At 36.4% G+C, this 21818-nt stretch overlaps 1 protein-coding gene across 3 annotated transcripts; it reads right to left on the bottom strand.

Moving 5' to 3' along the window:
- Positions 1 to 415: 415 nt before the first annotated feature.
- Positions 416 to 20040, bottom strand: klhl24b (kelch-like family member 24b). Of its 3 annotated transcripts, none has more exons than XM_065258392.2 (7): positions 19884 to 20032; positions 16447 to 17394; positions 13062 to 13246; positions 11356 to 11474; positions 4345 to 4533; positions 2654 to 2842; positions 416 to 1687 (listed from the first exon to the last, which is right to left on the bottom strand). In XM_065258392.2, the coding sequence occupies exons 2-7, from the start codon at positions 17364 to 17366 to the stop codon at positions 1487 to 1489; spliced, it is 1803 nt and encodes a 600-aa protein (XP_065114464.1). In that variant the 5' UTR covers positions 17367 to 17394; positions 19884 to 20032; the 3' UTR covers positions 416 to 1486. The 3 variants fall into 3 exon arrangements, with proteins under 3 accessions (XP_065114464.1, XP_065114463.1, XP_065114462.1); XM_065258391.2 differs by having other exon boundaries at positions 16447 to 17419; positions 19884 to 20026; XM_065258390.2 differs by having other exon boundaries at positions 417 to 1687; positions 16447 to 17422; positions 19884 to 20040.
- Positions 20041 to 21818: the final 1778 nt, after the last annotated feature.

Here is a 21818-nt window from a genome sequence, read left to right on the forward strand (position 1 = left end):
ATTTAAAAACGAAGACGCACAAAAAATATTTACTTATAAACAAGGTCCTCACATCATGTAATATGATAAAACCTTTTTTACATGCAATATTTAATCAATGCAAGATTTAATTTAATCACCGACTCAAATTAATAATGATAACTTATAGTAATCTTATAAAATACTTAATATTTTTGAACAGGCTTTTCTTGGTTAATTTCATAGCCATGATATTACATATAATAGCCATGATATATTTGTATACTACAAGATAAAGAAAATAATGTCACCCAAATGCATGCATGAATACGTAAATCGCGTCAATATTTGACGCACTTGACCATGCGTCAATATGTTACGCCGAGGGTATACCCTTCGCGTCATTTTTTGACGAACTGGGGACTTCAATACTATTACGTCCGTTGCATTCTCTTTCCTATTTTCTTACCATTTTCGCGTCGGTTTAGGGTTAGATTTACATAATGACATCCCTACCCAAACCTAACTCTAACCCCAACGCCAGGTGACAACTGTGTCTAACCCCAACGCCAGGTGACAACTGTTTAAACTGTTTAATTTCGCGTACACTGTTTAATATGCGTAATCTAACCCTAAACCGACGCGAAAATGGTAAGAAAATAGGAAAGAGAATGCAACGGACGTAATAGTATTGAAGTCCCCAGTTCGTCAAAAAATGACGCGAAGGGTATACCCTCGGCGTAACATATTGACGCATGGTCAAGTGCGTCAAATATTGACGCCATGGGCATGAGGATGTGTAGCAACAACACTATATTAGACATACGTTTGTCTTGGACACAATACCATAACACCTGGAAGCTCAACATAAAGTGATTCCTGCATAAAAAAAATCTAATTCTGTCTCATCATCATCCTCACACACATCTTGCTGTAACTCTTCTCAAACACACACACTTATATATATTGTATATACATGGGTCCAACATACAAAAATAATAAATCATACAATTTACCCACACAAAAAACAACCCCCAACACCATACAGAGTCATTTAAATACAATATAGAAAATGAAATAGTAGTGTAATGGAAAAATAAATCACAAATGGAGCAATTTGACCCAGATCACTTAGGCTGTGAGATCAGAAAACAGGCAGAAATCACGGAGCGAGAGCAGTTTGCCCTCCAGAAATACACCAGCCAATCAGCTTTCAATCAGTTTTGAGGTTTTTAGATGAGTATGCAAATTTTCAAATCAGACCTATATCTCTGTTTATCAGGATGTTATAATTCAAAACAGTTACAGTACATTCATGACCTGGGTGTGTCTTAATTTTCATGTGAATACTTGTACTGCACTATAAAATGAGGCATTGTAATTTGTGGGTTTAAGTGACGGGTTTTGGGTGAACTGGGGCCTTGAAACACACAGGTACTAACTTTTACATTTATTATTACGGCACCTTATCTATAAGGCTCAACTTCTCTATGTCCCTGTGTGAAAGTGTGTTTTTGTTATCGTAGTGTCATGAATGGTAGAACTTTTCATTGTAGCGGTGGATTGTGACGCAGCCGTGGTAAGAAATGGGGCGGGGCATGGCGGCCACACCCGTGATGATGCCGGTAGCCGGGTCGTAACATAGGATGCTGTCCGACGCCTCTCCGTTTTCACCACGCCCACCCAGGATGTAGATTTTACCGTTACAGACCGACATACCACAACTTTCCTAAAATGCAAGAGAGAAAGACAACTCATCAAGTCATAAAAAGAAAGGAGACAAAAGGCAAAAAGGTCATTTATAGTGCTGGGCATAGATTAATCTAGATTGATCTCATACAAAATAAATATTTATATAAATTTAAATGTATTTATATTTTTATATATATTTTTATATATTTTATAAAAAAATAAAAATATATAAAAATATTTTATAAAAATATATATATATATAAATATATACAAATATTTTATAAAAAAAAAATATAAATATATAAAAATAAAAATATAAAAAATAAAAATATTTTATAAAAAATATATATATATAAATATATAAAAAAATTAAATATTTTATAAAAAAATAAAAATATAAAAACATAAATATATAAAAATATAAATAAATATATAAAAATATTAAAAAATAAAAATATTAAAACATAAAAATATATTTTATTTATTTTTATTTATACACAAATTATTTTATATATTTTTATAAATAAAAATATATTAAAAAAATTATATAAATAAAAAAATCTTAAATGTGTATATGTATGTGTGTGTGTGTGTTTAAATATACATAATATTTACACAGTACAAACTCATATATTATGCAAAAAATTTCTTTTATTTTGGATGAGATATGCCCAGCACTACTATTTTATTTTTGTTAAGTGTACATTAAAAGAGAACAAAAAAGTAGGTTTCTGGAAGTAAATTTCATGCATTTTAATTTTGATATTTTACCTGTATAAATTTCTTCGCTCAAAATATCTTCCTTCGTATTCATCAGAACAATGTTTGTAACCGAACCGTTTATGGGCCCCATTCACTTCCATAGTATTTTTTCTTACTATGGAAGTGAATAAGGCTCATGATCGGTTTGGTTACAAACATTTCTGTCGTTTTCTCACTCTCATGATATTTTAAGCATTTTCATTTTTGGGTGAACTATCCCTTTAAATGAGGTATGTGGTACCTGTTTGCTGAACGTGTTCACCACATGCATCCAATAATCTTCAGTGGGGTCATAACAGTAGATGGATTTGGTCAGACCTCCCGAAACGTAGATCAGATTGTTCAGAGATACAGCCGTGATGCATCGCTTAGCGATAGGGATGTTGGCCCTTAGCAACCAGGTGTCAGCTTCAGGGTCATAACATTGGACCTGAGGGAAAAACACACAGTGGCATTACAAAACATGACATCTGCAATAAATTATCTAAACTGGTTGAAAAACACCGGTTACATGAGAACCCGATATGAAACCTGCAGGCTTCAAAACAACTCCATTCAGAAAAGACATGTACATAAATCTGTCATCTCAAATATGAGGATTTCGTCAACCTTTATTGATAACCGCTCCATAGACGTCTACTTTTTTGATGTCCTAGAGGGGTTTCAAACTCATAACAACAACGCTGTTGTTTTTTGATAAAAACGGAAATATAATAGCTTCCACAGACACAAATATCTCCTGAGAAATCTCGCTCTGGTGGTGTATATGATAGGGGCTCATTATGGGGGCTTAACACATTTTTTTAATAGCACACACACTTGTGCGAAAGGCATATCTGCTTTTGGACACTCTGGGATAGAAACATGACTACCACACCCCCTATCATGTTTCAGCCAATCAGAGCCAAGATGGACAGCATCATCAAATTTCTTATAAGGAAGTAGGAAATTCTCCAGTGTTATTCAAATACATAAATTCCCTGAGGACGGCGACTTCCCTTTTAAAATCCTCCTAACCACCAAGCACAACAAACATTATTAACACACAAAGCAAGCCATGAGAGATTAGGGAAAGGCCAGAAAGTAGTTCAGAACAGGTTGCGACCTGGAGTGAAGATTGAATCTAAGCAAAACTTGTTAAGGAAATCCAATAAAATATCTGCGGCTTAGTGCTTCTCCCCACAGAGACACCTGGAGAATGTTTCAGAGCGGGCCTGACAGATCCAGGTCAGATGGTCATAATGTGACATCTCCAGTAGGGGGCAGCGGTCAGCACATCTCTCTATTGTTTACTGTGGGCAAATTCAGACCATGATACAAAGAAAAAAACACTTTCTAACCGCTGTGTAATGTAAACAAGCTGCCATCATGTACATAATGGCTGGTGCTTTCAGAAGTCACTCAGGGTCTAAGCAATTGATGCGGTTTTGGTCACAAACAATGTGCTCTCGGAGTTACCATAGTAGTGGTAGTGTAAACTGCCCTTTCCTGTTGTTTGTCAGCCAAAACTAATTTAAAAAGAGCGGTCTCTGGACAGTTTGATATATTGTTGAAGGACCTTTGAACATGTGTGGGGTGTACCTTTTTATGCAACCTGCTTACATACCCCAGTTTCACTGCAGTAGGACACAAGCAGTTATAATTTTACTATAGTAATAAAGTCAAATGTAAAATCTTAAATATTAACTGAGTGGCTACTACATTATATGACTGTTTTGATGTTCCTAATCTCATTTTTAGTTTAAGACTTTAGCCTGTAATATCATGCAATGTCCCAGGATGACGCTGTTGGAAAACAATGGATGTCACATCACATGCTGCACCATGACCTAAAAATAAACGTCATGTTTACATGCTGTAACTTCATATGCAGAGACACCCATGTTTTTAAGACGCCCTAGTTATTAACTCTTAGCGTCAATGTCTACAAACCTTATCGGAGCATGTGTTGTCATCGGGTCCTCCTCCAATCACAAACAGTTTGTTGACGCAGCTGGCGACAGCCGGCGAGCTCACGGCCTCTTTCATGGGTGCCACTTCTGTCCAGCGGTTGGAGAAAGAGTCGTAGCATTCAACGCTGCTCAGCCGAGATTGACCGTCATATCCGCCTACAGCATACACCTGTTGATAAACATACAAATACGTTAGCATAAACAATCAGAGACTGAAACTGTGGCGTTCAGGAGCCACAACATAAATATTTGTCTGGGGCCCCATTAAGTCACAGCCTTATGTGATGCATAATAATATATTATAATAATGATTTTAATGTTGTAAGCATTGATGACACACTTAAAGGGAAAACGGAGCATGTCGATCCGGATAAACAAGAACTACGGTTTTTGTATGCAAAGATGTAAATATATGTTAAAACAAGGGATCACTGCAGACACACATTCCCCGCGGCGGTCGCGGCACGAGGTAAGACAATACGTCAATAGAAAATCCCTGATCACACCTGTGTTTTAAACAAACAAACCAGAACCAAACAGGCTGACAAAAACATCTATTCACTAGAAAATCTCACAAATCATTACTCGCATACTTGTGAGGTCAACACACAGCAATTGCTGTGAACCCGACAATTTAAGCTCTAAAGAGTGAGATTTGAGATTCACAGCATTAAAGGAAAACACCACCATTTTCAATATTTTACTATGTTCTTACCTCAGCTTAGACAAATTTACACCTCCCTCTCTTTTTTCAATGCGTGCACTTAATCTTTGTACAGCGTGTTGTGAATGTGTTAGCATTTAGCCTAGCCCCATTCATTCCTTAGGATCCAAACAGGGATGAATTTAGAAGCCACCAAACACTTCCATGTTTTCCATATTTAAAGACTGTTACATGAGTAGTTACATGAGTAAGTATGGTGGCACAAAATAAAACATGGTGATTTTAAAGCGCTTTAAAAATGTTATATTTTGTGCCACCATACTTGTGTAACTACTCATGTAACAGTCTGGGTGGATGCACTTTACAATTTATACATGAAATGCCTAATTTTGAACAGGCATCCAAAATGGACACCTCATCTCTGATTGGTCAGTCAAACTAGTGAAGCCCTCCACAAACACACACCACTAGTTAAAATTTACTTTACAAAATATTTATTTAAAATAATAATAATAATAATAGAAAGGTTATTAACTATTATTAAATACACAGTCTCCTCGTCTCTGATTGGTCAGTCATACGGGAAAGCCCACCCCCAAAGATACGCCTCTAATTAACTTTATCTTTTAATTTTAATTAAATATTTACTTAAAATAAAACAGTAGTTATTAAATATTATTCAAATAAAGTGTCCTTTTCTCTTTTGATTGGTCAATCAAAATGGAAAGCCTGCCCCCAAAGACATACCACTGGTTAACATTTACTTCACAAAATAGTTAAAATTGAAACCGTAGTTATTAAATATTATTAAATAAACCGTCGCCTCTTCTCTGATTGGTCGTTCATACTGCAAAGCCCGCCACAAACACACATCACTAGTTTAAAAACTTACTTTACAAAATATTTACTTAAAATTAAGACCGTAAAGTAAATTTTATCTAGTGGTATGTGTGTGTGGCGGGCTTCAATTTTGACTGACCAATCAGAGACAAGGAGACTGTGTATTTAATATTTTTTAATAACTTTACTGTTTTAAGTAAATATTTTGTAAAGTTATTAAACATTATTAAATACGTTCTCCTCATCTCTGATTTGTCCGTCAAAGTGGAAAGCCTTCACAAACACATATATAGTTTACAAAATATTTACTTAAAATGAAAAGAGTAAAATGATTATAAAACTACTAAATTATATACATGTATTAAATATACAGTAAATAGTATTTTTATTTATTATTCGCTAACAAACAAACAGCCAACTATTGACCCAACTGATCAGACTTATTGGCCTGGAAGTGGTTAAAACCTCACTGCTGTGTGTTGCAAAAACATGACCTCTATAAAGTACAGGGTTGACAGTTTTGTGTCGTAACCCATCACACTTCAGGTCTTGTTTGCGCAAGTTTTCGAGATTTTTACTTCTGTTGATCTTTGTATATCACCCTTACGCTCTCATCTGAAAACACGTGAAACCCTGAAGATCTTGTCCTCTCTTTTTTCTGCCTCATGTTTTCATGCCGTTCAAAAGAAAGAAGGTAAACATGTTTCTTTTCATTTTGGGAAACAAGAAAACCGGTCGTACCAGTAGCGGTGCACAAACGTGCTGGAACACATATAGGCAACACGCCACTTACACAAAGCATAAAGCCACGTGCGGAGGATCTCTTTGTTCGGATATACATGTTATTAAAAGAAAAATCAACAGAAGAAACACTTAAAAGAATAGTTCACACAAAAAAGTGACAATTGAATGGGGATTAAGGCTGTATAGCCTTCAAACGTTTTTTGTAATAAGAGTAAGTAAATAATGGTGAAAAAAAGGAGTGCAGTTTTTAAATTATCTGAACTCCTTTAAACAAAAGTTCACCCCAAAATTTTTTATTCTGTCATCATTTACTCACCCTCGAGTTGTTTGAAACCTGTATAAATGTCTTTGTTCTGCTAAACACAAATAAATATATTTTAAAAGTGTTTTGTAACCAAACTGATCTGGGGCACCACTGACTTTCATAGTATTCTTTTTCCTACTTTGGATCCAATGGTGCCCCAAATCTCCTTGGTTACAAAAATGTTTTAAAATATCTTTATCTGTGTTGAGCAGAACAAAGAAATGTATACAGGTTGGAAACAACTTGTGGGTGAGTAATGACCGGGTGAACTATCCCTTTAAGTCCACTTCCTTTTTAAACCAGATGTTAAAGGAAAACACCACTGTTTTTCAATATTTTACTATGTTCTTACTTCAACTTAGACGAATTAATACATACCTATCTTTTTTCAATGTGCTTTTAATCTTTGTACAGCACCTCGTTAATGTGTTAGCATTTAGCCTAGCCCCATTCATTCTTATGGCTCCAAACAGGGATGAATTTAGAAGCCACCAAACACTTCCATGTTTTCCCTATTTAAAGACTGTTACATGAGTAGTTACACGAGTAACTATGGGGGCACAAAATTAAACTTTTGTTTGGAGCCATAGGAATGAATAGGGCTAGGCTAAATGCTAACACATTGAAGAAGCACTGTACAAAGATTAAAAGTGCACGCATTGAAAAAAGATAAACATGTATTAATTAATCTAAGTTGATGTAAGAACGTAGTAAAATATTGAAAAACAGTGGTGTTTTCCTTTAAGGATGTAAGCCAACCCCTGTGATATGATTTTCTTTCAAGGCTTGATGTTCATTATATCTTATTTGTGTCTCTATCACTAATCCCTATTCTTTAACCAATAAATCCGCAGACAAACATTCCACTTGTCTCAAGGGTTTTGGTGCCAAGTAAACTGTCAGTGCTTGCAAACAAACCATAGATAAATCATCTATCAGGGTGAACCAAGTTCTTATTTTGCTGAAAAGAAACAAAGCGTTTTAGAGATTTTATCAGACACCCAGAGACAGACCAAAAATCTGACTAAGCCACAACACAAAGCATAAGACAAACCAATGGAAAGAGGCGTAACAGCTGGATATAACTTACAGTGCATGATAATTACATATTGCACAATAAGTACAATACGTTTTTGTTGGCTCTGTCATTGCATCGAAAAACAAGACATTGTCATTTATTGACCCGTTCCGTTTGTTCTAAAAATGTGTAAAAAACTAAATGCGCTACATGTTTCACAACAGGAGAAGAACATTGTGCCCGATCGATCTAGATAAGAGAGATTCAACCCGTGCCAACTGTGGTCAAAGGAATTTTGAAATCAGCCTAATATGAATTATGAAACACCACGTGAAGCGTAAAGATCTGAACACGCCTGGCTGTTTACATGTTTGATTGATCTGACATCAGTTGGGGAAAGAAACGGCTTCGAAGTAAGTCAACCAGCTTTAAGGGAGTGGTTAAATTATGAATGATGTCATCATCTTTTAATAGTGCATTAAGGAACAGGCAGGAAAGAAAACATCAGAGATAGAGAGAAGCTTGTGATGGAAGACGATGTAATTTCTGATGTTCAATTTCCGTGTTCCTGTATAGCTCAGTGTCCGAGCTATGCGTTAGCAGATCAAAAGGTTGTGTGTTTGAACCCAAGGAACAATCATCTGATTACTGATTTGAAAAAATATAGAAGGTTTCAGCAGTAACAACATAAACAAGCGGTTTTCGTGGAAAACACATAACTGCTGGAAAACTCCGCTAAGAATAAACAACAAAGTCATTTTAAAGTAGTTTATTTATATAACAAGCAAACTAAACAACATGTAGATTACCTAGGAAACCAAAACATTATAGTTACAGTTATTAGCTCAGCGCTGCACCGCGTCAAGTCGCGTCTAGGACAACTCGGAGGTATCATACACCAGAAGTGCACATTAAATAGCGCGAGCTTAGTCAAATAGCGTCTACTTCAAAATGCAAAATATACGTTAGCAGCCAATGTTTATTTGTTAATGATTTGGGACAAATATGATGTTATTTAATGTTTAACTATGTGAGTGGCGCCACAACTTCCTGAGTCGCAGCTGGGCGTCGCGGACAGGCGCCACCTGTCGGCGCTGGTGTGCGTATACTCATAGAAAACTATGTGTTAGATTTTTTAGAACGCCACAGCGCTGAGCGCGACCAGTGTGCGACCCCCTTTAAACAAACAGAAACCGGAAGTAAAGTTCCGACTAGACGCGTAATACGACTGGCACATGCATCAGAAAAAACCGTCTATCCATTTTTAAGTTTTTATTTAATAATTTTTCTCTCTTTCATCCACTGGCTAATGTAAAAACAGTGTTGAATATGTTTGATTCAATAAAAAAAAAGAAAAAAGAAACCATCTATCCGCATGTCAAGTCATGCTGTAAGGAATACAGTTTCCAGCTCCAAGCCATCACATTTAAACAGCCATTTATGAGCACTATCTATTCAGAGCACACATTTGAGCGAAAATTGTATAAACGTACATATAAACTGTAGTCTAAGGCTCCCAGAATCAAAGACAGCAATATGTTAATAATTCATAAAAAAAATCCACATCCATAAATCCATGTCTTGTCATCTCGGATTTTGTTATTGGAGATAAAAATTAGGATCGGGTGTTTTTGGTAGTTTTTCATTGTAATACTAGTGTATTATAGGCGTGATTTTTTTTTGTTATTTCTCCATGACATCTGTGAGCGATTGGACCCGGAAGCGGCGCTTGACGTCAGACTTAAACGCATAAATGTAAATGTAGAGGATTGTGCCAGCAACCCTAAAAGCTGGAGTATACCTGTAGTGAGTTTTTTATCTGTATGTAAACATATGCGCACGATCCAACGCACAGCCTTGCAAACCATAGTTTATTTGACTTGTACGTGTACATAGACGTCCGACGCATGCATATAGCAACAAAAATGCAGTGCATCTCCTGGGCTACATACTACATTATCCTGTACGCATACAAAGTACGCAAGGTTACAGAAATCCGTCTGTGCACGTACAGTGTGCACACTGAAAAAAATTATTCATTCAATTTACTCAATATTTTTAAGGTAAGTGGTCGCAATCAATTTATTTAAGCAACCTTAAATAAAATAAAAGTGAAAAATAAAACAAAAAAACTTTTGCTTAAATGTAGCTTAAATAAATTGATTGCAACCACTTTAAAAAAAATTGTAAATTGAAGGAATCATTTTTTCCAGTGCACAAACTATTCTGATGATGAAATTTGCTTCACGCGCATCTACTGTACGCATAAAAATGGGACTATACCTCTAGTTTAAAGTCATGGGTTAGATTCCCAGGGAACATACCTTTGAAATGTAAGGCTTAAATACACCGCATTTGGTGATTTGGATGAAATGCACAAGAAAATGTGACCCTGTTTGTGAAATCCAGGTTAAAGTCTCATGATCTAGTTTTGAGATTTTCTATGTAGAAAACTGTAAATCACAAACAACGACTTTAACTGGGTTTTCACAGACAGGGTCACATCCAAGACAGCAAAAGAAAAACAGATGATCAATCATAAGGGTGGGATTATGTTTATAAAGTTAAATAAACAGAAACCCTCACAAACGCCCATTTGTGGATGCGAGAAATGGTCAAAGGAAACCACAGTCCTTAAACAACAGAGGAACTTGAGAGCATCTTTATCTTGTGGCATGACTATCACTTAAATTCACAGGGCCTGGGACATATTTTATGGGTCGGCCCCTATCCCTCAGGCGCAATGAAAAGTCTATACCATATTACCACAGAGCAATAGTTATCAAGTGGTTTTGCATCAGAGCCCTAATTTTACATTAGATGTCATGTTGGGGTTAATAAACAAACACTGTACCAAAATGGCTTATCATGCAATAGTAAACATGAAACATTCAAATGTATCAATTAGGATTTATAATTGGTTTCTAAATATCTCTTTAATGGATTACTGCGCTTAGCATACAATTTCTTACCACAAAAAACTTGTGGATTGCGCAAACTATGCTCTTCCAGTGAATTTGAATTTAATGTGGAAGTGTTGCATTTTCTCTCAGAGTTTTGTTCAGGTTTTTGAGAATGTTGTGCAGCCTGTCTGTTATGAATCTATGCCAATAGACTCAGTATTAAATGCAGGGAGCATTACAGTATTAAATGACTGATAACTCTGTTCACCAAGAGAGTCTGACTTTCACTTCAACAATAAAAGATGTGTTAAGTATTAAACCCTCCTTATTAAAAGTGTAAATGTTGCTATCCTAACTTCACACAGTAATATGATTAATAGAATTTCATTATTTCAGATTTCAACATCTTCAATGTTATCCCTATGAGAACCCATCACAGCATCTATCTAACAAAAAAGCACTGGGATACAATGAAATATTTGTATTGTGTGGTGTATGGAAGTGCAGGATGGACTGACCTTCCCCAACAGGACGGCCATTTTGTGTCTCCAGCGGCCCTTGTTTAAGGAGGCCACCCTGATCCAGATGTTGAGCTGAGAGTTGTACATCCACACATCCCTGCTGTTGATTCTTCCCCCTGAAATGATACCAATAGCAATCAGTAACAGCCGTTACATCCCATAATACACTCATTATAAAGCTCACAAAAACACATTATCGTGTAACAGTAAGGTTAAATGGCTCCCAGTTTCATATCTCATAATAATACATATTTTTTCCAGCTATTCCAGTAAAAAAGTTAACACAAATAAGTATCAACTGAACCAGAAACATCCACTCATTTATTTTTCTGAATCAAATGATGCAATGAAAATAACCGAAAATCATTCTTTGCATAAAACTGGTGGGTGTGCGGTCATGCCAGGCATTTAAAACAAAAGCGATTAATCATCAAAAATGTTCCAGTTCTTCTAGAAAGACCAGCAGACTCATCCAAGCTGCTTAGCCTGAAACTCACCTTTCTGTAATATTTACCATCACTTAGAGTAACCTAATTGAAGGTATCTAAATGCATAAAATATGTTTTATATGTACTTTTGTATGATTTACTGTAATGTAAAAAAAAACATCAATACCTTGATACGTTTAATATTGACTGAGTAAGATCATGCCAAAGATTAAAATTAAACTTGTATGCTTCTAAAATCAAAATGACTGCAGATTATGAGGCTTTAGCCTGGATTTTATAGGTAGGGTCACATATTAGGCTATTTTAATCAGGGTGGCTATGTAGAAGTTAAAGGAACAGTATGTAAGAAATTTATATCAATTGATCATAAAATGGCCCTGATATGTTACTAGACATTAAGAAATTATTTTCATTTCAAATACTTATATCACTGACAACAGTGGTCCAGCCAGGATATTGTCATTTAAAAAGTGGAGTTGCAGCCCTCAACTGATGTTTATGTTGTCATGTTGTGTATTGGCCACCAGTTGTGTGATTGCAGTACCAGTTTTAGCCACAAGTTTTGTGATTGCAGTACCAGTTTTGGCCACAATCCTACATACTGTTCCTTTAAGGTTGAACTGTGTAGCACCATGGTCCTGTAAGGCACAACATTTCATTACTTTTGTATGTCTATATAGCAGAAGAATGACAGTAAAGCTTGTATAAACAGCTTCTTGCCTTAGACCCGGTCTTGTCCCGGTTCATCTTTACAAAATAAACTTTAAAGGAGAATAAATAATACATGCTGGGGTAGGAGTGAACTCACATGATGTTAATAGATAGGGAGAGAGAGTATTAACTATCAGGACTCCGATCTCATGGAAACACGTGTTGGCTTGGCACATGCAGAATGTAAATGGATCGCTCTCGCTCATACACTCTCTCGCTCTCTCTCTCTGATAGTTGGCAGCCTGTCTCTTTTAATCATGTCGTTTTTGCTGAACCCGCTTACAGTTCAAAGCGAGCTGCCCTGTTATGCGTGGTGCCCTGCTGTGTCTAACAAGCTCTGCAGATTAAACCACCTGAGAGCTAAACAATAAACTGGGTCATCAACAAGAATTGACCGATGAAAGGTCAAGACAGACTTCTTTAGAGTATACAGTATATACGATATAATGAACATCATAAATTACAGCTTTCATTCAACTGTCAGAATGTAAACCGAGTAACGCACATACTAAATAAACTACATAATAAAAATTTTATGGTTACCTGAGACCAGAATGTCGTTCCTGAGCGCGCACACAGCGTACTCTGATTTGGTGAACTCTGGAAGTTTGGCTAAGGATTTCCATTCGCCGGTTACAGGATCGTAGCATTCGGTATAGGGCAGGTTGAAACCCCCCATTCTCTCACAGCCCCCAACTACAACGATGACCTCAGAAAATCCAGTTGACCTGCGGGGACACAATTTTTTTTTTTTTATAAAAATTAACAACATTTTAACTTTTTCACCACAACACCCCAACTCACCCAAATAAATATAGATAAACATATAAAATATATATTATTGTTGTCTTTCACTCCAAAAATATTCTTCTTATTGGTTATAAAGTGCCAAATACACTAAACAAAGCTTCTGATACGCTGGACCTCAATGTTAAACCTTTATTTGCATTTTGGGCATCATTGTTTGCTAGCAGGGAACAACACTGTCAACCAGTGCACAGCCGGAGCACAACACGCATTCTCCAGAGTCCAGGCCACAGGCAAACACATTTTATCCAGAACGAACTCCCCCACCCATCCTTTTTTCTGTGAAATCATCTTTACGGAACACTGCGCGCTCTGTGTAAATGATCAGGGGTTAAAGAGTGCACGAGCCATGACACTAAAGTTAGAGCTGAACTTTGAATGCCCTCCCAGTAGGGAAAAGAATTAGTAGGGCTACAGCTAGTTTAGGCAAACATGAAAACATCCGATCAGTCTTTACCGTTTGTCAACATGCAGTGCATCTAGGGGGTCTCGTTTTGAAAATCTCAGCTATTCATATTTTAATATTGGTTTAAATCATCTGTTTTAGTTCGTTTCTATGATGCATATATTATTATTATTTTGTTTGTGTTCAAAATTACTTTTTTGAGGCACGCACTCTTAGATATAAAGGCAAAACCTTCAACATCCACAGAACTTTTTTGCTAAAAAGTAAGAAATAAATGAAGAGTTTAGATGCAAAACCCTCTAAGTGCATCTAATGTTTTCTTGTAAATTACTTGTAAATTGTTTAGGTTCAATAATTTCACTTTATTGGAAATGAAAAGATTTGTAGTCAGTAATTAAAATTTGACTGTCTTTCGCTGCAAAACCCTCTAAGTACATGCAAGTTTTATGGCAAACACCTCCAATTCTACAAACAAAAAAAAACACTTAGACATAGTTGGAAAATCACTAAATATGCAACAAGAAACATTGCAAATAATGAATCACAATGCTAAAATAAAAAACTAAACCACACATTAGAGGGCGCTGTGACGCATGTGGCTGCCATATTTGGGTTGTATTCAGGTCCAAGAGTCCCAAGTTTGCTCATCCCATTTTCCTTCCATACACTTAAGAGGACTTTGCTGAAAAATCGACGTGGCATTTAGCAGATTCTGCCAACAAACCAGTATTTTTTGAATGGGTTAGGTGGGGATTAAGTGGATTTGAAGAGAAGGTATTTAATGAAAATATAATACAGGCCGAAAGCATTCTGTCAATGTCATCATCTTATTTTGGAATGAGATGCCGTTTAATGGCTTTTGCATGAGCTCTTCAAATGCTTTAAAGGGGACAAGACTTTAAGATGTAAAATAAATCTTTGGTGTCCACATAGTACATATGAGAAATTTTAGCTGAAAATATCATATAGATAATTTATTATAACATATTAAAATTGTCACTTTGTAGGTGTGTGCAAAAATGTGCCGTTTTGGGTGTGTCCTTTAACATGCAAATGAGCTGATCTCTGTACTAAATGGCAGTGCCGTGGTTGGATAGTGCAGATTAAGGGGTGGTATTATCCCCTTCTGACATCATCAGGGGAGCCAAATTTTAATGACCTATTTTTTCACATGCTTGTGGACAATGGTTTACCAAAACTAAGTTACTGGGTTGATCTTATTCACATTTTCTAGGTTGATAAAAGCACTGGGGACCCAATTATAGCACTTAAACATGGAAAAGTCAGATTTTCATGGTATGTCCCCTTTAAGGGTTTTTCCAAGGCATTGCTACGCTTTTTAGAACCTTTATTTTAAAGAGTGGCCTTGACACAAAATACACTTTCAGAAACTTATTTTGAAAATAAAATCATTATTATGTTTAATTGATTGAGTGAATTTATAAAAACAGAAAAAGAGTGCCAATGAAATGTGCCTCAAATGCCCAACTAACTTTAAAATGCATCTTAATTGTGGACTAATATGATGTCATAAATATTACATTTGCAAATTTTAACAGGTCCCTCTGGCGTTATTAGGCAGTTATTTTTTTAAAGTATGCGCCAATAGTTAAAAGCCAGAGATTATTGTAATTACAAAATCGGACCACTTCTTTATTTAAGGTCATACGTTTTGTCTTGTAGTACTTTCAGTTGCCAGTATTAAAAAAATCAGCTGCACCCGCCCTGTGAGAATGATCAAGCCAGCTGCCGGTCTATCCCATAATTCCACTCGGTAACCATTCCAAATCTGCCTAGGAACAGGAAGTGGAACAGCAACTTTTTGCCAATTGTAAACAAACACCCGTCTGAAAACTCACTCTTCTGAAGCAGATATTTTTCTTTGTGATCAACCACCCAGAAAAAAAGCAATGGCATGTGAAGTTTGTAAACAAAATCTTTTCTTTCGGGCAGTCATGCGTGAAAACGTTCATCGTTTGCTAACGTTCAGCTGGTTGCGTGAGACTGGGGTTATTATCCTAATCATTGTGTTACAGCTCTCTTCTAGAAGACAATAATGAGGTTGTTAACCAATAAGCCCTGAAACACTGGCAGATCTTTGAGTGAATCACGTTCAGACAGGTCCCAGGCCAACACGCATTGCTTAAAAAACAACCATTCTGTGTCCTCTCCTTCTCACTCACGTTTTACCAGACATAACAAAAACAAAGCACACGCTCCTGCAAACAAAATCAGGTCACCGGGAATGTATTTTGGTGTTTGTGTTTTGGAAAAAGAATGTGCGCAAGCCCCACCGGGACGTTTTTCCACAATGCACAACAACAGAGGTCCTGGATGGGATGCTTCCTTATAGTCCTGTGTCTATGCGGTTTACTTTAGATTATTCCACATCAGCAGATTTGAGAGACAAGTTTTCCAAATGTCTCAGACAGCTGTTATAAAACAAAAGCCTGCAAGTTACGTCAGACACTCACTTGTTGACTCATGCCTTGATATATATTGAGATAAACATTACACATTACATAACGTGGACTTCATGGAAAAGCTTCCAAGTGTTTGGAATTATTCCCGAACAGTTTTAGATACGCCAGGAATAGAAATACTAGATAAGGTAAGCCATCTGGTGCATTCAGTGCATGTTAAATGGAGACATGCATTATTTGTAGGGCATAAACTAAAAGGCAAAGAAAGTTGGAAGGTGAGACGCTATCATACCTGCGTGGACGGGTTCGGGGTGACATCATCTCATTGCCCAACACGTGGTAGCGTCTGGCTTCGTGCAGAAGCTGATAGCACTCTGGAGCGTTTTGGATCAACTGGTCACCTTCAACTGTCTGGACAAAATAATTGGGATGCAGCAGGGGCAGTCGGACGTGGTTGAGAAGGTCCTTCAGCATGATCCTGCGTTGGTCCACGTTAAAATACACCCAACGCATCACTGCCTCAAAAACCGTTTCCTCCTTTCCAGTGACTAAGTCATCACTGGCGAGGTACTCCTCCAACTCTTCCTTACGCAAGTCTAGAAACTCCTCATGTAAGGCCACGTCGGCAAAGCTCTGCAGTGCGTAAGAGCGGCAACGGCTGGCGAGCTGCTTCAGGGAGTGCGCCTCGGCGAATCGCTGGATGCCCAAGCAGTTGCAAGGGTCAAGTTGGTCCTCCAAAAACTTGGCACAGGCATCGCGCAGCGTGGCGATCTGAAAGAGGCTGGAGGTCTCGAAGAGGAACTGAACGTTGTCCGTGGTGATTTGAGCACGTCCGGTGTAGACGTACTGCAGGAAGGTGTCCATGGCTTCGGCACGGATGCCATTGATCTCCACCAACATCTCACGGCTCTCCCGGTGATCGTTGCAGAACATGGCACGGAAGTAGCTGCTGCAAGCCGACAGCACGGCGCGGTGACACGGGAACTCACGACCTTCCACGCTGATCACCACATCGGTGAACAGACGTCCGTCACGAAACTCATTGAACATCTGCAGGATGCTCTCTGAATGGCACGGGCCAGAGGAGAAATCGAACATATCATGATTACTGAGAGACTTGCTGTCCATCTCCAAAACCTTTCGCTTGACTGCTGGAGACTCACGGACTCCAGAGTCCTCCCGGTTCAGTCTTCTGCCCAGAATAAGTACCATTGCTGTCAAACCAGTGAGGCCCAAGGCCCTGTAGACAATATAGAAAGATGCTTCTGCTGAAAATCAAAACAGAACATTTTATGAACTTCATACGTACAAGAACTACCACAAGTATTGCATTTTTCATATTGTTGTCTGGTCTCCTTAAGATGTACCACTATGTTTTACTCACTGTTGTAAGACACTTTGGATGCTAAATGCCTAAATGTAAAGGTAACCTGCAAATTATTTGTGACAAAAGAATTCATTTATGCATTTGGCAGACGCTTTTATCCGAAGTGCATTTAGGGTATACATTTTTTCATCAGTATGTGTCTTCCCTGTAAACATGCGGTTTTACCTGGTAATAAGCTTAAAATAGCAGACATGCCTAACACCCCATTAGGCTTTTTACTGTAGGGTAAAGGTAAAAAATTATAGGTGCAACTTCACAGGAATATGTGCACAAAACAAATTGGCATGTTGCCCAAAAACTAGATAAACATTACATTTTCGTATTTTTTTTCTTAACCCGTAAATGCATATCTTAGGTCTGTTGAGAAAAAAGTCATATGTTTGTCTAATTTTTTTGGCAACATGACCCTCCCACACCCTTGGGTACATCCATTCTGTCCCTCTACCCCAAAAATCATGACGTAAACCAATCTCAACTTTGTTTAATTTCAGGTTATCCAAAGTGACTTGAAGTGCATTTAGGGTATACATTTTTTCATCAGTATTTGTCTTCCCTGTAAACATGCGGTTTTACCTGATAATAAGCTTAAAATAGCAGACATGCCTATCACCCCATTAGGCTTTTTACTGTAGGCTAAAGGTAAAAATTAGAGGCGCAACTTCACAGGAACATGTGCACAAAACAAATTTGGCATGTTGCCTAAAAACTAGATAAACATTACATTTTCATATTTTTTTAATATGCATATCTTCTTCAGGCATCAAATATATATATATATGAGAGATCGAAACATTGCAATAAACCCTTTATTAAGCAAGTGGATAGTGTGCGGGACCTCGCTCTCTTTTCATTTGTTGATATTTTAAATTTCATGTCCTGCTCTCCTACGCACCTATCATACACAGGTGTGCGACGTTTATGTGATTTATATGCATATCTTAAATGTTAGCTTAGGTCTGTTGAGAAAAAAAAAAATCATATGTTTGTCTAATTTTTTAGACAAACATCTTCGAGACCTCCAGCCTCTTTCAGACCCCCTTACGCCCTTGGAAACATCCATTCTGTCACTCGCCCCAAAAAATCATGACATAAATCAATCTCTTTGTAAAATTTTTATAATTTCATGTTTTTTGTTAAATTATAATTCATCAAAAACTTTAAATTATACAATGTAATTCTGTTGCTTTATTTTTGTTAAGTTTGATTACACAGAATTAATGATTAATTAACAGATTTAATAAAATGTCATAAGTGTATAATAAAAAAATATATCAAATATAAAAACATTGTATAATAAAAATGTATATACATATATATTATATACATTTTTTATAATTAAACAGATGCTATTAAGTATATAATGCTAAATTTATGCCCTAATAAAATTCTGGGTCTCTAGCTCATACTGTGGTTCTCAAACTGGAGGGCGCCAGATGATGCCATTTTATGAAATATATTAATTAATCATTCATTTTGTGTAATTAAACTAAAGTAAAATAATAAATAAATAATTGAGATATGATTTACTTGATCATTTTGTATGTGTCAATATAGTATTAGTTCCCAAATATGTAAAAACATTGTATTTAAGGGTTAAAAAGAAGTTTAAACTGAATTGGTCCCAAAGTGTAAGTTAAAAAACATAATTGTTTGTAATAGGGGAACAAATATATAATATAAACACTCCAACAGATCTATTATTTATTAACACAGTCATGACAACCTGGCAACCCTTTGTTTGTCTTTTTTGTCCAAAGCAAGTTCACCTTCAGTATGAACATGAAGGTTTTTGTGCTGTCCTCTAGCGGTCACTTCCGTATTCAACAAGAGAATCAAAACAGAACTTTTGTAGCGTCAACAACAAAGACTTTAGAAATTAACCTGCCACCACGTGTTTACTGACTCGGTCATATCAGTTTTTGTCATAGCAAAATCACTTCATTTATAATATTATTACATAATAACATTTGTTATACCTTGAATTTATGTTAACTCTGCAAAAAACAAACAATCATTGTTTTGTGTCGATGTTATGTAAAGCAACAATCTCTAAGTAAAATATCTGAGTACGCAAACGTACAAGTTTTAAAGTTTTCATTGGTTGTGTAGGACATATTTAAAACGGAGCTGTAATGCAAATATATAGAAAATATATTTTTCAACAAGAGCTAAAATAAAGTACTTTAAATTGCAATAGATTTAAGACTGATATAAAATATAATACGGTATTATTTTATTTGTACTTGAAAAACAGAATAGAAAAGAATATAACATAATTGAAATCAAATAAGCCGTTTAAAACACAACACACTTTTGTAATTTAATCACAAGAACATACTCACCTGTTTGAAAATGACCAAAATCTACTTGTGGGAGCTTTATAACTATATAAACCGTTAAAAACAAAAGAGAAGTAGTCTAAGAAACTCTCCACGTCTACCCTTCGGCTGTCATCTCTTTTCCAGGACAGTGCCCAAAACAGATCTGCAGGAAAAACGGTCCGCTGGGCGCTTTATTGCCATCAACACAAACTGGGTCAGCTGTTCGCGCAGGGGATTGTGGGAATTGTATTTGTCAATGCGGATGGTTCCGTGACGTTAGAGGCGCAGAAAACTACAATTACCAGTTTTCTCAGAAAGCCACATGGCCAAGGATTGTTTGTAAACGTTTCAACAGCCACAGGAGGAGTGGATATGAATCTGACGTATTCTTTTTCCTTTTTTTGGAGTTTCGTAGAAGTGTTTTTGTTCTAAGTAAGGTTTTGACTTTCTTGTGACATATCTGTTTTGCAGTTAGTTGCATGAACGTTTCAGATGCTATTTTTGTTCAACAAATTGTTTATTGTTTGTTTTGTTATGTAAGTGATTGTTACCTTGTTTATTGATTAAAATAGATGTACTTTAACTAGATCTACACTTAAAAATTAAATAATTATTTGCACCGATGCCATGAGGGAAATCAAATAACTATTTCTTTCTCAGGCTTAGCTAAAAATAAAAAGTTAAGAAATACATTTTTTGTAAAGGACCTTTCACTTAAAGAGCACCTATTTTATTGCTATAAAACAATGTAATTTTGTGTATTTTGTATCATACAATGTGTTCACGTGGTTTATGGTTAAAAACACACATTATTTTCACATAACGTACATTTTTCTAGCTCCAGATTTCACTCTTTTCCTGAAACGCACGGATTTGAAAAGCTCTGTGTCCCTGATTGGCCAGCTAATCTGTATGTTGTGACTGGCCTGAATACCTCTGACGTGAACAGGAAATGTAATGCTCTTTACCATATTTGAAAGATTCGGTCACAATGCAATGCTAACAGACTCCAAGCGGGAGGAATTATGATAATGTCAGCCTTGTCTACATCACCAATCCCAGGAAGAAAACTGTTGCCTACAATCCGTGTGTTTGTTGTAGTCAAGAAAAGAGATTTACGTTGGAGACGATAACTCGCATCATTGTTTACTTTGGGGTTTGTACCTTTTGCATATTGTTACTAATACACACCTACACACCAAAGGAAATGTAAAAACGTGAATCGGACAATAGGTGCTCTGTAAAGGTTCTTTGTAGAACCAAAAATGGCATTAGGGAAAAGAAAATATTTTTATGGGGCCGTTGACCCCCCAGTCTCTTACACTTCACTTCACAAACACATTTTTTTATGATTTTGGAAGTATAATTTTTAAATTCACTAAAAATGGGGTAAAGGTTCAGCTTTCATTGTGTGAGTCAAAAGACAAAGACCTTCCTCTGTCTCAATCCTTTTCTAGCCCAAGGGCACAGTTTAAACTTTTCTTTCAATTTAGACGTCTGGCTTCTTCGGAAAGCAGGTGAAGCAACTTCCCCTCTTAAATCTTCGGAATTCTTCATATTCTAAATGTTCAAACTGTGATTCATGTTATAATATTATTTCTTGACTGCCTAACTTGCAGTCTTTTTTAATGAAAATGAATACCGTAGATACTGACCAATACTGTAATATTTGTTTCAGAGATATTTTATATTTATATATCATTACAAATAGTGAAACTCTAACAACTGCAATGAATAAAATAACATTAGATCTCCCCTGTCCCTTCCATTTACTTTCTAAAGGTCATGTAATTCTGTATGTAGATATCATCAAAGCATATATAAAGTGGCATTCATGTATATGCAAGAATAGAAGGCAGGTGGCCAAACTAAATAACCATAAAAATGAGCACTGCTGCAGGTGCTTTGACTATTAACAAAGGCATTTAATCTCCTAGTCTCTGAGTCTGACTCAGT

Source organism: Paramisgurnus dabryanus, chromosome 22 (assembly GCF_030506205.2).
Source record: "Paramisgurnus dabryanus chromosome 22, PD_genome_1.1, whole genome shotgun sequence".
Lineage (NCBI taxonomy): Eukaryota > Metazoa > Chordata > Actinopteri > Cypriniformes > Cobitidae > Paramisgurnus > Paramisgurnus dabryanus.